At 47.4% G+C, this 14790-nt stretch overlaps 1 protein-coding gene across 1 annotated transcript in view; it reads right to left on the bottom strand.

Moving 5' to 3' along the window:
- CRISPLD2 (cysteine rich secretory protein LCCL domain containing 2) overlaps positions 1–14790 on the bottom strand; it is a 52917-nt gene that overhangs the window by 32773 nt on the left and 5354 nt on the right. Inside the window, exons 2-6 of the mRNA XM_083164659.1 lie at positions 11688–11978; positions 2922–3040; positions 2650–2782; positions 1344–1459; positions 711–811 (exon numbers count right to left, since the gene is read on the bottom strand). Coding sequence (XP_083020785.1) covers positions 711–811; positions 1344–1459; positions 2650–2782; positions 2922–3040; positions 11688–11927 — 709 coding nt within the window. The 5' untranslated portion in view covers positions 11928–11978. The remainder of the gene's footprint in view (positions 1–710; positions 812–1343; positions 1460–2649; positions 2783–2921; positions 3041–11687; positions 11979–14790) is intronic.

The following is a 14790-nucleotide window of genomic DNA, read 5'->3' as shown; positions in this document are numbered from 1 at the left end:
TCCGAGGGGGGGGGGGCACCAAATGACTGCCTCGGCCCGGTCGCCGGAAACCCTAGTTTCGGCCCTGCACATGGTAGTCACATGTGGAAGAAAGGGGCCGTACAGGAGAATTACAGTGGTACATACTAGTCACACATGGAGGATGGAGCCTACACAGGAGAATTATAGTGGTACATGCTAGTCGCACATGGAGGGTGGAGCCCACACAGGAGAATTATAGTGGTACATGCTAGTCACACATGGAGGGTGGAGCATACACAGGAGAATTATAATGGTACATGCTAGTCACACATGGAGGGTGGAGCCCACACAGGAGAATTATAGTGGTACATGCTAGTCACACACGGAGGGTGGAGCCCACACAGGAGAATTATAGTGGTACATGCTAGTCACACATGGAGGGTGGAGCCCACACAGGAGAATTATAGTGGTACATACTAGTCACACATGTAGGGTAGAGCCCACACACGTAACATTCAGCCTGTGCAGAAGGGAGGGGTGTGACACTAGGAGCATCCTATTGGCTGATAACCACACATGTCCAGTTAGCCGTCACTAATGTTACACACTCCCTTTAAGCCCCAGTGCAGCAGATAGTAGGTATGACCGTAATACGGGCACTGTCCACTATAGGACTACACAGGAGACCACCAATGTGGACACGCTTTCATACCAAGAGCACAATTCGCATGGATGGAAGGTGAAATTACCTTTATAGCAAAGATTATTCTTGCAGTTGCCTCCATAGCTGGGGGGGCACTCCGAGCAGGGTCTCCCATTCTTATAAGGAGCTTCCCCAATCCAGTTCCCCCTGAAACAAAACAAGAGGGGAAGAGTGTCAGGATCACACATCTGCCATAGACATCCTCTGTGTTACCGGCCGCCCAGACGTATGTAGGCTATGAATGCCCCTACTGTGCGCGTGTGATGACAGATTGTGGGCATGATGCTGGTGACCTGTACCTTGCCTCCATGAATGAATAGTAAGATGCTTTGAAGCACAGAGGAGAGAACCCAGCACATTAAACCCCATTAGCATTTTCTGTACAGAGGACGCAGTTTCCCTGCACAGAAACCACTTGGTCTTACATTTATCGGACCCGTGTTCTACATTGTGTTACCTTTCATTCATACAGTTTGTTTGGGTGTTTTTTTTTTCCTGAAATTAAATTTAGATGTTTTCAAATGAAGGTTGAGTCTATCGCATGCAAGGACGGGAGGAAGATTAGCTGACGCCAGGTGAAGTATTTTCCAGCTATACGGCCGGCAATGAAAGGTCTGTTTGTGCGGTCCCCAGTGAAGCCCTCTTTATCGAGCTTAGGAAGACATGTCCTGGGTCTTACTTTGGGGAATAGTTGCAGACCAGGTATACTGCGTTCTCCCAGATCTCTCCCCACACGTTCATCTTCTTGCACACGTTCACCGCACAGCCCACCTTGGTGGTTGTGGCCCAGACGATCTGGAGAGGGATAAAGAAGAGCAAGAAAAATATTGTTAACAGCAGTTTGTTCATTCAAATCCTGCCCGCAGTTCATGGGCCTGGTGGTCACTTGTTGAGGCTGCTGCAGAACCTTAGTGGGATCGCTTCAGTGTGTTTCCCTATTTCTGCATCTAGGTCAGTTACTAGATTTGTGGCCAATGAGAACCCGGCAGTAATGGACATTCATCATGCAGTCAGCAAATCAGTGCCTCTCCATCTGCTGGGGAACTGCAAGTTCCAGCTGGAGAGCCATCAGGTGCCAAGTAGGGGTGGCCATCGAGCATCGATGATTAGAAATCATCAATGGTTTATGGCCGATGGCGAATACTTTTGACATCAATGGGGGAGAACCAGATGGTTTCCCTCCATCAATGGCACAGCAAAACGATATTTATTTTCCCCAAAGTGCCCCCAACACCTGTGAATCCCCACTCCCCATGTTCTGATTGGCCCACAGGCCAATCAATCAAACATAATGGATGACCATCGATAGGTAAAAATATCAATGGTCATCCATTGCATAGTTTAGCACTATCAATGGGCAGTTGCATTATTGCCATCGATGGCAACCATCGATGGTAATGGCAACGATGGCCATCCCTAGTGCCAAGTCTGTGCATGTAATATGAAGCCTTGAGAGGCAGGACCCTGGTACAGGAGGGGGGGGGGGGTTGTCACTTACCTGCATTGCCTGATTAACCAAAAAGGTGCCAGGGTAGGGGCACCTTGCAGGTGACAGCCGAGGAATAAAATAAAGGCCTAATTTATTCCATGCTTGTTAGTGATCAAACCCGCAGTGGCTAGGCAGCCGCGGGTAGCTGTGGGCGCTGGGAGTGTGCAGGGGCTATTGTCTGCCGCTGGGCTTTGCCTGTCTACACAGAAAGTGACTCTCCCAAAATGGCTGCCGCCTCGGAAAAGAAAATAACTAAGGATGCTAAAGGATCAGACGGCTATTTTCAGAAGGTCATTACTAGGTTCATGGGCAAAATACCAAGGGAGGCCGGCGACTGCTGGAGGAAGGGGGGGGATCCTCATATCGCCACTGGCACATGGGCGGTATGACTGGCGAGTCCCTGACCGCTTATACCCGTGTGTTTAGCAGCATTACAAGTGGAGCTACATGTGTATTAGCCTAGGGCACCTGGAACCTTCAATCTGGTCCTGCTTACCTGGGTGTAATGGGTACACATGGGGCCTGAGCATCTTTCTGGGCAGTAGGGGTTACACTCGTGGGGGTAGGGGTACGTGTAATCCTTCACTTCATCATACCAGGACTGGACATGAAATGCTGGAGATCGATACCTTTAAACCAGAAAGAAAAGGCAATGAGAGTAGGAACTCTCTGGACTGCAAGCTGAAGAGTTGTCAGTGCTGTAACAGTATAGGAACACATTACACTCATAAGAGATCCAGTGCAAACTTCTCTGCAAGTGACACTCACCTTCCCCAGTGCACAGCAAGGTTCTGCCCAATGGACATGAGCAGACTGGCAGGTCCGTGCTCCCACATACACTCCTCAGCCCAGGCTGTAGAGGACCTCTCCAGCTCATCATCCCACGTCTGGATGGAAGATAGAACATGTTATGTGCTGATACAGACATTAATATATACATCTGCGCAACTCATTACTCCTGGAGAGCCAGCACCAGGCCGGGAAAGCACAGGACAATTGGGTGTGCGTGTGCAGATATGCCAGTAAGGGGGTGTATACTAGATGGGCAGGTTCTGATTTACTCTGATTTCAAAGCAGGATCTCATTGGCTATCCCAAATCACATGACAGTTGTTGACAGTTGATAGCCAATAAGATCCTGCTTTGAAATCAGAGTAAATCAGAGTAAATTAGAGCCTGCACATCTCTCGTGTATACCTGTTGGGCTAATGTAACAACACAACATGGTGTCTGCCACATTGATTGGCTGAGTATATATTAACCCCTCCCACTGGTAATAATTCACTAGCGCTGGGGCCACATTACATTTTTTTTTCTTCTTTCTTTTCAAAGTTCACATGAAAAACAAAAGCAAACCATTTTTCCACACAGCGCCCCAAACGCACGGTGTCTCAGATCCTCCAGTCCCTGGCACTACAATACTTGCCCTACGAACTGGCCTCTACTAGGCATCAGCGCCCCGAGTAGCAGTCTGAGCAGGGTTTTTATCCCTGTGCAATCAGCAATTCCCAGCTGTGGCTGAGAAGGTCCGAAAACCTGGACCGGAGCAGTGTGCTTGAGAGCCCCCTTCTCTCCCTCAAGCACACCTCAGGGTCCTTATCCTGGCTTTGCACTGAACCAGGCCCTCTTACTTGGCTACAAAGCGCTATCTCTGAGGCTGGACAGCTTTTCTTTAACTCTCTAGAGGGAAGTTGTTACCAGGTATATACTGCACTCCCTGGTGAAACTAACCCGGTTCCACCACATATACATACATACACACACACTGATTTTGCAGATCATAATATGTTGGCTGGAAGGTAGACACTGAGTGCGTCGGCTATACCCCTTCCCGTCAGAGGAAGAGTAGTCTTGGCTGGATAAAGGTGCCTTATTTTTCCATACAGTAAACACCACATCTCCAGCATATAGCCTTTTCTTACATAGAGTTTTGGCCGGGATCCACGCACTTGGAGCTGGGAAAATATACAGGATACAGCAGAAGCTCTGAGGCTGTACAGTTCTGTCTGAGCGATTAAGTTTTGGTGTATTTCATCACAGCGTATCCTGTCCACATCTGGCTCCCGGCGGCTGATGCCAAGCGTCTTTGCTAGACATGGAACGCTATTCCAGCTACAATACGAGATAATCTGACCCGTACTCCTGTTATGTTGCCACCGCAATTAGTGCACCCTGACAAATGACACATAACTAATATGCAGACTCACTATAATTACCTATTGTCATTCCATGGGTGCTTTATTTTATCAATGAATGAAAACACAATGGGGCAGATGTATTAAGCCTGGTGAAGAGCTAAAGTGGAAGGTGATAATGCACCAGCCAATCAGCTATGTTTGAAAAATGACAGGTGTTGATTGGCTGGTGCGTTATCATCTTCCACTTTATCTCTTCACCAGTCCACTTAGACCAAACTCCCGCCAATAACAGCATTATTACATTCACAAGAATAGATTATCCTGCAGCCAATCAGAACTTTAGAACATTCAAAAAACGAAACCAACCTGCAGCCAAGTGGTGGAACTTGTGAAAGGTGGGCACAGAGACAAAAAAATGCTCTAGGCCCTCCCTCAACCCTGCAATGTGGGAAAGATCATGGGTGATGGAGAGGCAGGGTTACTGGAGCTATTGGGTGGTGGAGAAAATAGTGGGTGACTGGGAAGATAGTGGGGACTGGGGAGGTAATACAGTAGGTGGCAGAGAGAGGATGACAGGGATATAGCGTGTGACTCAGGAGACAATGGATAAAAGCAAAAAGGTGGCTGCAGACACTATATCTGGGGCCAGGTTTAGTGCCTTGGCCGACTTCAGATCAGCATGACTGGGCTCTGCAGGCAGGGGCAGGGTTGTGCAGTTCCTGATATCCACCTGTCTGTGATAGTTATCCCCGGTGGCACTGCCTCCCCTTCTCAGCACCAGTCAGCAAGTCCCTGGCAGTTACTCAGGAGGTGGAGGGATGGAGCCAGGGAAATGCCCCCAGGGGACCATGAAGCAACCGTGTTATGTACACATTATTAATGAGTCTGTTTGACTCAACGTAAAGCTGCTGACTGTGGGGCCTTTAAACATCCTAGCAACTGATGTGTGACCTTGGGTTTGCATGAAAGTTAATACTTAACCGAACTATACCTGAAATAAGGACTCTGAGACTTAGGTTTGGCAGAAAGAGTTAGCTGTATTTTTAAAGCACTTTGAACTAATTAATTTGATTGTAATTAATTAATGATGGCCACGAAAGAACAACTAATTATTTAAGCTTCACCCACAGCTATCCTACCTAAACAACAAATATCCTAACAAGAAACGGTATCTGCTTAGCCTTCTACATTGACTGTCTACCCGTCCGGGTGGTGTCCCTGTCCCTGACTGGGCGATCCAGCAAAGGCCTATAGTCAACGAAGGGGAGCGCACAGAAAAACAACTATATTCACCGAATCATCATTTAATGAAGACCTAAATCAATTAACCTACTGTTCTTTACCGGCCGAACAGCAAACGCAAATAAACGCCCACCCACATCCAAATAAAGGGGAGGGAGGGTGGGAAACTCAGGAAAAAGAGGAAGACTTCTCCTCTTCCTGCAACTCATATCCCCAGCTAACTTTTCCATCCCTGCATCCTTATTGGATGCTGAGTCACATGTTTCCCTAAGGACAACACAGCCTGGGATGTTTGACCCACTACATGCCTATTTTATTCCGTTAATCTAATAGTGGTGGGCTATGACGCAGCAGCTGCACCACCGCTAGTTCCAACGCTGCTACAGACAATCACAGCATTAGAATACTCGCAGGACTAGACCAACCAGCAGCCAATCAGAGCTTTAGAACACTCACAGGACTGGACCCGTAGCCAATCAGAGCAATAGAATATTCAGAAAAAAAAGTAGCTAACAAAATGACAATAGAAACTGTAATAACAGTGTAATAAAGGTGTGATTAGCAGCACCTCTATATAAAGACTGCACCGTATGAACTCTCAGACTTATGTGTGTAACAAGGCATCAGACAGCTCAGCCAGGCCCAGACGCAGCCTAAATTTGGAAGTGCCATGAAAGCTTTTCATTTTTTTTTATTAGAAGGACAAACATTTTGCGATGTGAATGTTTATGTTGGCGAGGGTTGTGAGCCGGGCAGAGCGCTCCTAATTTATTGCAAGCTGAACTGATGCACTATATAGGACACGAGCGACCTACGGCCACTCTGCACTCTCCCAAAATGCTCTCTGTGAAGTCACTTCAGGTCACATCGGACCATGAAACCAGGTCCTCAGGCTGTAATTTTCATGGCAAACATTCCGTGTCCGTCTGCCAGCTCTTCCCTCTCCCTGTACTTTTCCACAGTCCTAGAATGAGGTCCTTTCTTGCCCATCTGGTACCTCCGTGGGCAGAGACGTTACCTGCAATAAACTCCCTCTGGCTTCAGATATTTATCACCTAATCTATTCTAACTACTGGAAAGGGCTGCTCCGTATAGTCACTGGACGGAAACTGTATATGTATAAGCTCAATATATGTATTTTATTATTATCCTTTATTTATATGGCGCCACAAGGGTTCTGCAGCACCTGACAATACATAGATATGTATGCATGTGAGCAGCAGCATCCACAGACATATTGCATTTGCCCTGCCGATGCCTCTGGCCGCGTGCATGGCCGACGACGCAATAGGTCGGCAGCAACAGCTATTGGAAAGGTCATCACAAAGTGGGCGGATATATACAAATTACTCTACTTCTAGTCCTATTGGAAGTTGGATCAGCCGGACAAACTATCAGCCGGCCAGGTGTGTACCCAGCATTACTTGTAAGATAGGAATCTACTTGGTTGGCTAGTTCCACCGCTGCTGCAGCCAATCACAGTTCGTAAGTTAAATATGTTACACTTTGAAAAATATAGGACAGTGCCCACTAGTGGTCCCATTATTGTGGAATTGCTATTTTTTTTTTTACTCACTTTACCATGCATAAATATATACACACACACAAACACACACACACACACACACACATCCTATGCACAGTGGAACCTATTTCAAGAGCACGTTAGGCCACTATTAGGCATAACTCCTCTGCAGCAAACTGCCATGAAAAGAAGGAGGGACTGAATGATTGACAGTTAGGAAACCATGCATTACAGGAATGAGCAGTGTAGATTGGTGGATTCATACACAAGAAGGGCAGTGACATCACAACAGCGTAGAATGTTGTATCTTTTTGACCTGCACCATGCCCCATTTGGACACTCAAAGATCACACCTTATCCTAATCCTAATTTAGGTGGGGTGGTCCTATTTTGAGGGCTCTGTCTTAATGGGGACATTTGGGAGGTACGGCTCCATTTATTGCCCCTGTACAAAGCAGAAAAGCGGTCAATGGTTACCACGCGTACCTAACCCTGTTGCACTCAGAAGTGGACCAGTCTTTTGATGAAAGCTGGTTAAGGTGACACTAAATGTGGCCTTGCATCCATTGTGACAAAGTGATGACATAGTGTCACCCCGTCTGTGACCCAGTTTGAATATAAATGGGAAGTATGGGTCCGTGGGGCCACCAGTGGCCCGGGAGAGCCTGAAAGACTGGTGTTGTGGATGTTTTAGGTGGTAGAGGATGGCATACTGGTGTGGTTGTGTTAGGTGGCAGAGGGGCAATGTGAGGGGGGGACACTTTTTGGGAATTTCCAGGGCCACTGAATTTTTCAATCTGCCCATACACATTTCAATGAAATGGGAATCTGGTAGGCACAGTGAGAATTATGCCAATGCCCCCCCGATGTTACCCAGTATAAATATATAGAATATGATTCATTGATAATTTGACAAATAAAATAAAATAAAAAAACAAGGGGGGAATAAAACTCTTTTATATGATTTATATTTGTTCCTCTGAAACTAGGATACAAAGTGGTAAATTTACTAAGTTGGGATGTTGCCAGTAGCAACAGATTCTATATATTAACTTATAGAAGTTGCTAAATTAATAAATACAGAAATAAATAAATAAATAAATGCTATGGGCCACATCTCATATCTTGGTATATTTACCTCAAAGTCCCTGCCATTTGCACTGAAAAGCTATAGAATATTGATCGCCACAGAATTCAGTAACCAATAAAACTTAATTAATGGGACGATTTTATCCCTCATGAAAAGAACAGCAGCGAAGTATTTACCATAAGAGAAGACTTTAAATATAACATATATTTAGTGTACACAGTAAATAATGGTGGTAAGTTATTTTTCCTATTTAAAGCTGCACTTGTTTAGGAATTAACCGAATATAAGCCCCTTCATTACAGCAATATCCCTTATAAACCACGAGAAAAGCACTCTCAGCAGAATCACATCTCAACGGCTCCAAGTACACAGAGGCGGGTAATTTCCGCACTCCTTCTGCGCCAACCCAAATACGCTCTACTGTCCAGTTCCGCCTGCTAGTTCTGGCGCAGAGTTTGGCCCCATCCTAAGGTCTGGTGAAGCTGGGGAGAGTAGAAGCCTCTGTTAGCAGAATACAACCTGTTTAGCATTACAGAGACAAGGACAGGATGCTGAACAGCTGGGAGAGGGGGGGGGGGGGGGGGGGGGGGGGGGGGGGGGGGGGGGGGGGGCGGGGCTGGAACTGGAGGTCTGCGCAGCCAACTGGATGAGGTTCCTTCAAACAATCTCCCTTCTCGTAAGTGAAACGTGCATTTCAGAGAACCAGGTAAGGGGGGATTTCCTGTCAGCCCACTCTCATTTAGTTCAGTCTATTTTCCTTTTAGATCTTAAATTTAGGAGACTCAAACCCCCACATCAGTGAGTCCCAAAGGGGTGATTCAGGTTAACTCGCTGAAAAGGGAGTTCGGTCCGGGGAGCGATGTTTCTGGTCTGCGCATGCGTAATAGCATATATGTGTGCAGGCCCGCTGTGTGAGCGCCGCCGGTGAGTATCACACTCGTATGGGGGGGTTTGCACAGAGGGGGGCAGGCAGGGGGCTGTCAAATGGGAACACCCAGTGTTTCCTGGGCACGCCCACATAAACAGTGCAAACGCAGGCGGGTCGAAGCCTGCAGGGGCGGGTGGGGCTGATATCACATGACGGCAGTGCCCACCCGATTTCAGCCATATGCATTCATTCGTCTGCCGGCACGGGCATTCGGTTGGTGAAGGGGGGGCAGCGTTTATACGCTCACTAAGCAGCAAAGGAAAGCGGTCAGTCCCTAAGGCACTCAAAGAGGTGTTGCCCATAGCAACCAATAAGATTTTGGCTTTGTTGCGCTCCCCTCGAGTCTCCACAGTCGGGATTCCGAGGTCGGGCAATGACTGTCGGAATCCCGACTACACCCACCTTGAGGACAGTGGTTGGGAACACTTCCCTACATCTACCAGCTTTTTCTCATGTTACCAAGCCGCAGTAAGTACAGGCATCAGTGGGGGCGTCATTAGTATTGGTGAAATACTTGGACATACAGTACTTAGCGTGGGATGTATCGGGATTTTAATGCAGTTACATATGTATCAATGGGTGGCCATCAGGTTTTCAATGCGGAGGGTAGTGCCAGCTTTTTCTGACGTTACGCTATAAAGCCTATGGGCTTCTCTATGCATGCCGTCGCATACCCCGACCCGCACTGAAAATATATGCGTTAGTATTGTTGCGATGTTTGGAAGAAGATAAAAGAACAGATATCTCTGACGTGAGAGTGGTCCCTAGACTCCAACACACAATAACAGAGTATTTAATACACTTAGGGCCTTATTCTGGTTGATTCACTCGGATGCGAATTCGCATGCTTGCGAATCACCGTAACCCCGCCTTGCGAATGGTTAGCCGGCGCCACCCATTCGCACGCGGGATTCATTTGCAAGGCATGTTTTACATGAACATCCATTCACATGCCAGTGGGAACCTCCCCAATCTCCCCAACTATGCCAGTGGGAACCTCCCCAATCTCCCCAACTATGCCAGTGGGAACCTCCCCATCAAATGATGGTGAAGGCGTGTGAATATGTAAGGGTGGTCCAGACCACCCTTACAAATGTGTGTAGAATTGCAGGGAATTGGGCGGGCAGCTGACATCCGGTTATGTCAGCCGTCCGCCCCCCGCACGTGTATTATGGAGGCATTAGCATGTGTACGCCCGGCGTTTTAATGGGAACGCCCATTAATGTGGCCCAACCCGGCACCCACTCCCCCTCCCCTCTCCACTGTTGCTGCACATGCGCACGAGTGGCCGCTGCCAATGAACCAGAATAAGGCCCATAGGCCACATACACCACATCTAGTTCATCAGCGGCATTGCCAGTTGGTACTTATACTGCTGCCAACATCTTCCCATCCAACTACTGATTACAGAATGAGCCGCAGGGCAAGTCTTAGTCAGCATAGTGACTATGTGAATGATGTACCGGCCTTCTAACTACCCGACTCTGCCAGTCACCATGCTGTTGGCACACATTACAGGAAGGGTACAGGTGACTCACGTTACCCTTTGCTTCTCCCTGCAATTAATTCTGGCAGTAACTGGAGCATGGAGCACAGGAAATTATGTGCGAGGCGGCGTGGTGAGAACCAGAATGGGGTCATCTGAGATGAGCTCCTCATGGAAGGAACTGTCTTGCTCCACACCTTTCAAAAAGTTACCAGTAACGAAACATGTCAGGAAGATCCTATTTCCTTTAATACAATTGGACTACACTGAGGTTCTTTGGACAGAGCTTGATTGGCACATTACCATGGTTATATTGTTCCGGAATAACTTATACCATTGGGACACCACCACCTGCTCATTTTGGGATTACAAAAATCGCACTCATGAGGATGCCTCTATGAACTGAGGACTGCAATTTACCCACCAGCGGTATCAACAAAATCCTGCCAGGTATACGGACTCCCTCAAGTCAACATACCGCCAAGTACGGATACATACCAGAGAATCGAATATTTGCCAACTGTTGGGCACACTGAGAACAAGTGGAATTCCATGCCAATAAGTAAATAACCTCTATGGTCCATTTTTTATCTGATTAACCAATTTTATTAATTGTTATTGTATAACACACTTGCTGCTAGAATGCACTTTTATTATATTTGGTACGTATATGAGTATAAATAAAATTGATTACAATTGTAATACCTAAATGATCCAGTTCATTATAGCGCTCCACCTTCCTTTTTTTGCATTTGTATTATTTTGGAGACTTGACACACCCCCTAGTAGGAGCTGCTTGACACAACACCCAAATTAGGCGACTGTTCTTTTTGGTCATTCATTTGGCCAAAATATCTATTTTCTGGCTCTCCAATGACTGCCCCTTCTCTGCTCTGAGCACCCCTAATATCTGCCCTGATTAATACTGGTCTGTTTCTCTCAAACATATAGTGGTATTCAGTGCTGGTCTTTGCCACAGAATCTTGGGTCACTCTGCCATGGGCATCAACTTCCAAGAACCCAGACACCAATGTCTATGGACACTGGAAATGGAGTCACATAAGTTGCCATTCTCTCATTAGTACTCTGATCTGCACACTGGAGATTCTCATTGTGTTGGACTCACCATGTACTCCATGTTGGAAGATGAAGGATGGACTTGACCTCTGAGCTTGTTGTGAAGCTGCAATATTTCCTCCTTATCAGACCTGGAAATGGCTCTTCGGCTTCTAGAATGAGGAGCGCTGTCCGCGTATTTACTCAGCAAGTTTTCCAGAAAGGTGGAATTATTCAAAAACTGGCAGTGACAATGATCCACAAAAAGGAGGACACCAAGCGACAAAGTCCACGTGAAAGACAAACTCATGATGAGGCGCAGTTGTGCAGGGAGTGGTTCTTGGACAGGAGTTCCCCTCTGCTATAAAAAAAACAACCAGAACAAGACATAAAACAATGGCCAGAAGAAGAGGACACAAATTAATTAAATTCACATTACATGGTATAATTAAAAGGGATACACAGTAACGTGGATGTGTTGACTGCCCCTAAGTTGAACAGCAGCCTCCTTTAGAGGATCAGCTCCTATATAGGCGCCCTTGTTTTGGCCTCTAGTAGAATCAGGGAAGTAGGGCTTTCAGGCTCCTGGGTACTTGTGTAGTTTCACGGCGCCAGCATGGCGCCGTGCTACTTCCGGGTGTACGCTCGCCACGAAATATGTCCAAAAAAGGAACTTAACTCCATGCCAACATGGATAGTTCATACCTCCACTATCCATGTTGGCATGGAGTTGATTTTAAATAGCGTGGCGAGCGTAGCGAGCCACCGAGCCCGCAGCGTGGGCGAGCCCGCAGCGTGGGCGAGCTGGCGCCGTGAAACTACACAAGTACCGGCTCCTGTAACACTTATACTGAAACCACAGACTGAGAGTTATATAGTAGAAGGAGCAGGGTCCCCAGTAGCACAGAGCAGGGATATCAGGCTCCTGTCACACATACTGAAGCCACAGACTGAGCGTTATTTAGTGGAAGGAGCAAGGTCCCCAGCAGCACAAAGTATTGATGTCAGGTTCCTGTCACACTTATACTGAAGCCTCAGACTGAGAGTTATATAGTAGAAGGAGCAGGGTCCCCAGTAGCACAGAGTAGTGATGTCAGGTTCCTGTCACACTGATACAGGAAGCCACAGACTGAGAGTTATATAGTGGATGGAGCAGGGTCTCCAGTAGCACAGGGTAGGGATGTCAGGCTGCTATCACACTGATACAGGAAGCCACAGACTGTGAGTTATACAGTGCAGTGATGGCTAACCTTGACCCTCCAGCTGCTGTTGAACTACACATCCCAGCATGCCCTGCATCAGTTTTAGCATGGCCAAATAGTAAAACTGATGCAGTGCATGCTGGGATGTGTAGTTAAACAACAGCTGGAGTGTCAAGGTTAGCCATCACTGAATTAGTGGAAGAATCCTGTCACACTGAAACAGGAAGCCACAGACTGAGAGTTATATAGTGGAAGGAGCAGGGTCCCCAGCAGCACAGAGTAGTGATGTCAGGATCCTGTCACACTGATACAGGAAGCATCACACAGAGTTATATAGTGGAAGGAGCAGGGTCCCCAGCAGCACTGAGTAGGGATGTGAGGCTCCTGTCACACTGATACTGAAAGCCACAGATTGTGAGTAAAATAGTGGAACCCCAGCAGCATATAGTAGTGTTGTCAGGATGCTATCACACTGATACAGGAAGCCACATACCAACAGCTATATAGCAGAAGTGCTGCCGGAGAACCTGCTCCTTCCACTTTATAACTCTCTGTATGTGTGATGGCAGTGCATTTAACACAGGGATAAGGAACCACGATCACTTGTATTACAGGGATGAGGAAAGTTGGGATTTCATGTATTACAATGATAAGGAATGCTGGGAAAGAGATGGCAGCGGTCCTAGAAGTTTATGTAATGTATCACAGTGACAACTAGTAAACCCCTAAACCACAGATGACGCACAGGAACATATTAGCTGAGGCTGTCATGTGAGGAACCTCTGGCCAGGTAGTACATATTTACTCATCCATGATGCCTGCACTGACTACCAGAGCATTTACTCCGCAGGAGCCATTACTTACTCGTAGGGAATAACCTGCACATGGCTGTACTGTCATCTGTACAATAACATCTCTCTGAGCCCGTCAGTCCTCATTACATACAATGCTGCAGAACCCGTCACCCCTCATTACATACAATGCTGCAGAGCTCATCACCCCTCATTACATAAAATGCTGCAGAGCCCGTCACCCCTCATTACATACAATGCTGCAGAGCCCGTCACCCCTCATTACATACAATGCTGCAGAGCCCGTCACCCCTCATTACATACAATGCTGCAGAACCCGTCACCCCTCATTACATACAATGCTGCAGAGCCCGTCACCCCTCATTACATACAATGCTGCAGAGCCCGTCACCCCTCATTACATACAATGCTGCAGAGCCCGTCACCCCTCATTACATACAATGCTGCAGAGCCCGTCACCCCTCATTACATACAATGCTGCAGAGCCCGTCACCCCTCATTACATACAATGCTGCAGAGCCCGTCACCCCTCATTACATACAATGCTGCAGAGCCCGTCACCCCTCATTACATACAATGCTGCAGAGCCCGTCACCCCTCATTACATACAATGCTGCAGAGCCCGTCACCCCTCATTACATACAATGCTGCAGAGCCCGTCACCCCTCATTACATACAATGCTGCAGAGCCCGTCACCCCTCATTACATACAATGCTGCAGAGCCCGTCATCCCTCATTACATACAATGCTGCAGAGCCCGTCACCCCTCATTACATACAATGCTGCAGTGCCCGTCACCCCTCATTACATACAATGCTGCAGAGCCCGTCACCCCTCATTACATACAATGCTGCAGAGCCCGTCACCCCTCATTACATACAATGCTGCAGAGCCCATCACCCCTCATTACATACAATGCTGCAGAGCCCGTCACCCCTCATTACATACAATGCTGCAGAGCCCGTCACCCCTCATTACATACAATGCTGCAGAGCCCGTCACCCCTTATTACATACAATGCTGCAGAGCCCGTCACCCCTCATTACATACAATGCTGCAGAGCCCGTCACCCCTCATTACATACAATGCTGCAGAGCCCGTCACCCCTCATTACATACAATGCTGCAGAGCCCGTCAGTCCCAATAACTAGAAAGTGT

The sequence above is a fragment of the Crinia signifera genome, chromosome 11 (genome assembly GCF_055691185.1).
Source record: "Crinia signifera chromosome 11, ASM5569118v1, whole genome shotgun sequence".
NCBI lineage: Eukaryota > Metazoa > Chordata > Amphibia > Anura > Myobatrachidae > Crinia > Crinia signifera.
This window is presented reverse-complemented; position numbering and strand designations above follow the sequence as displayed.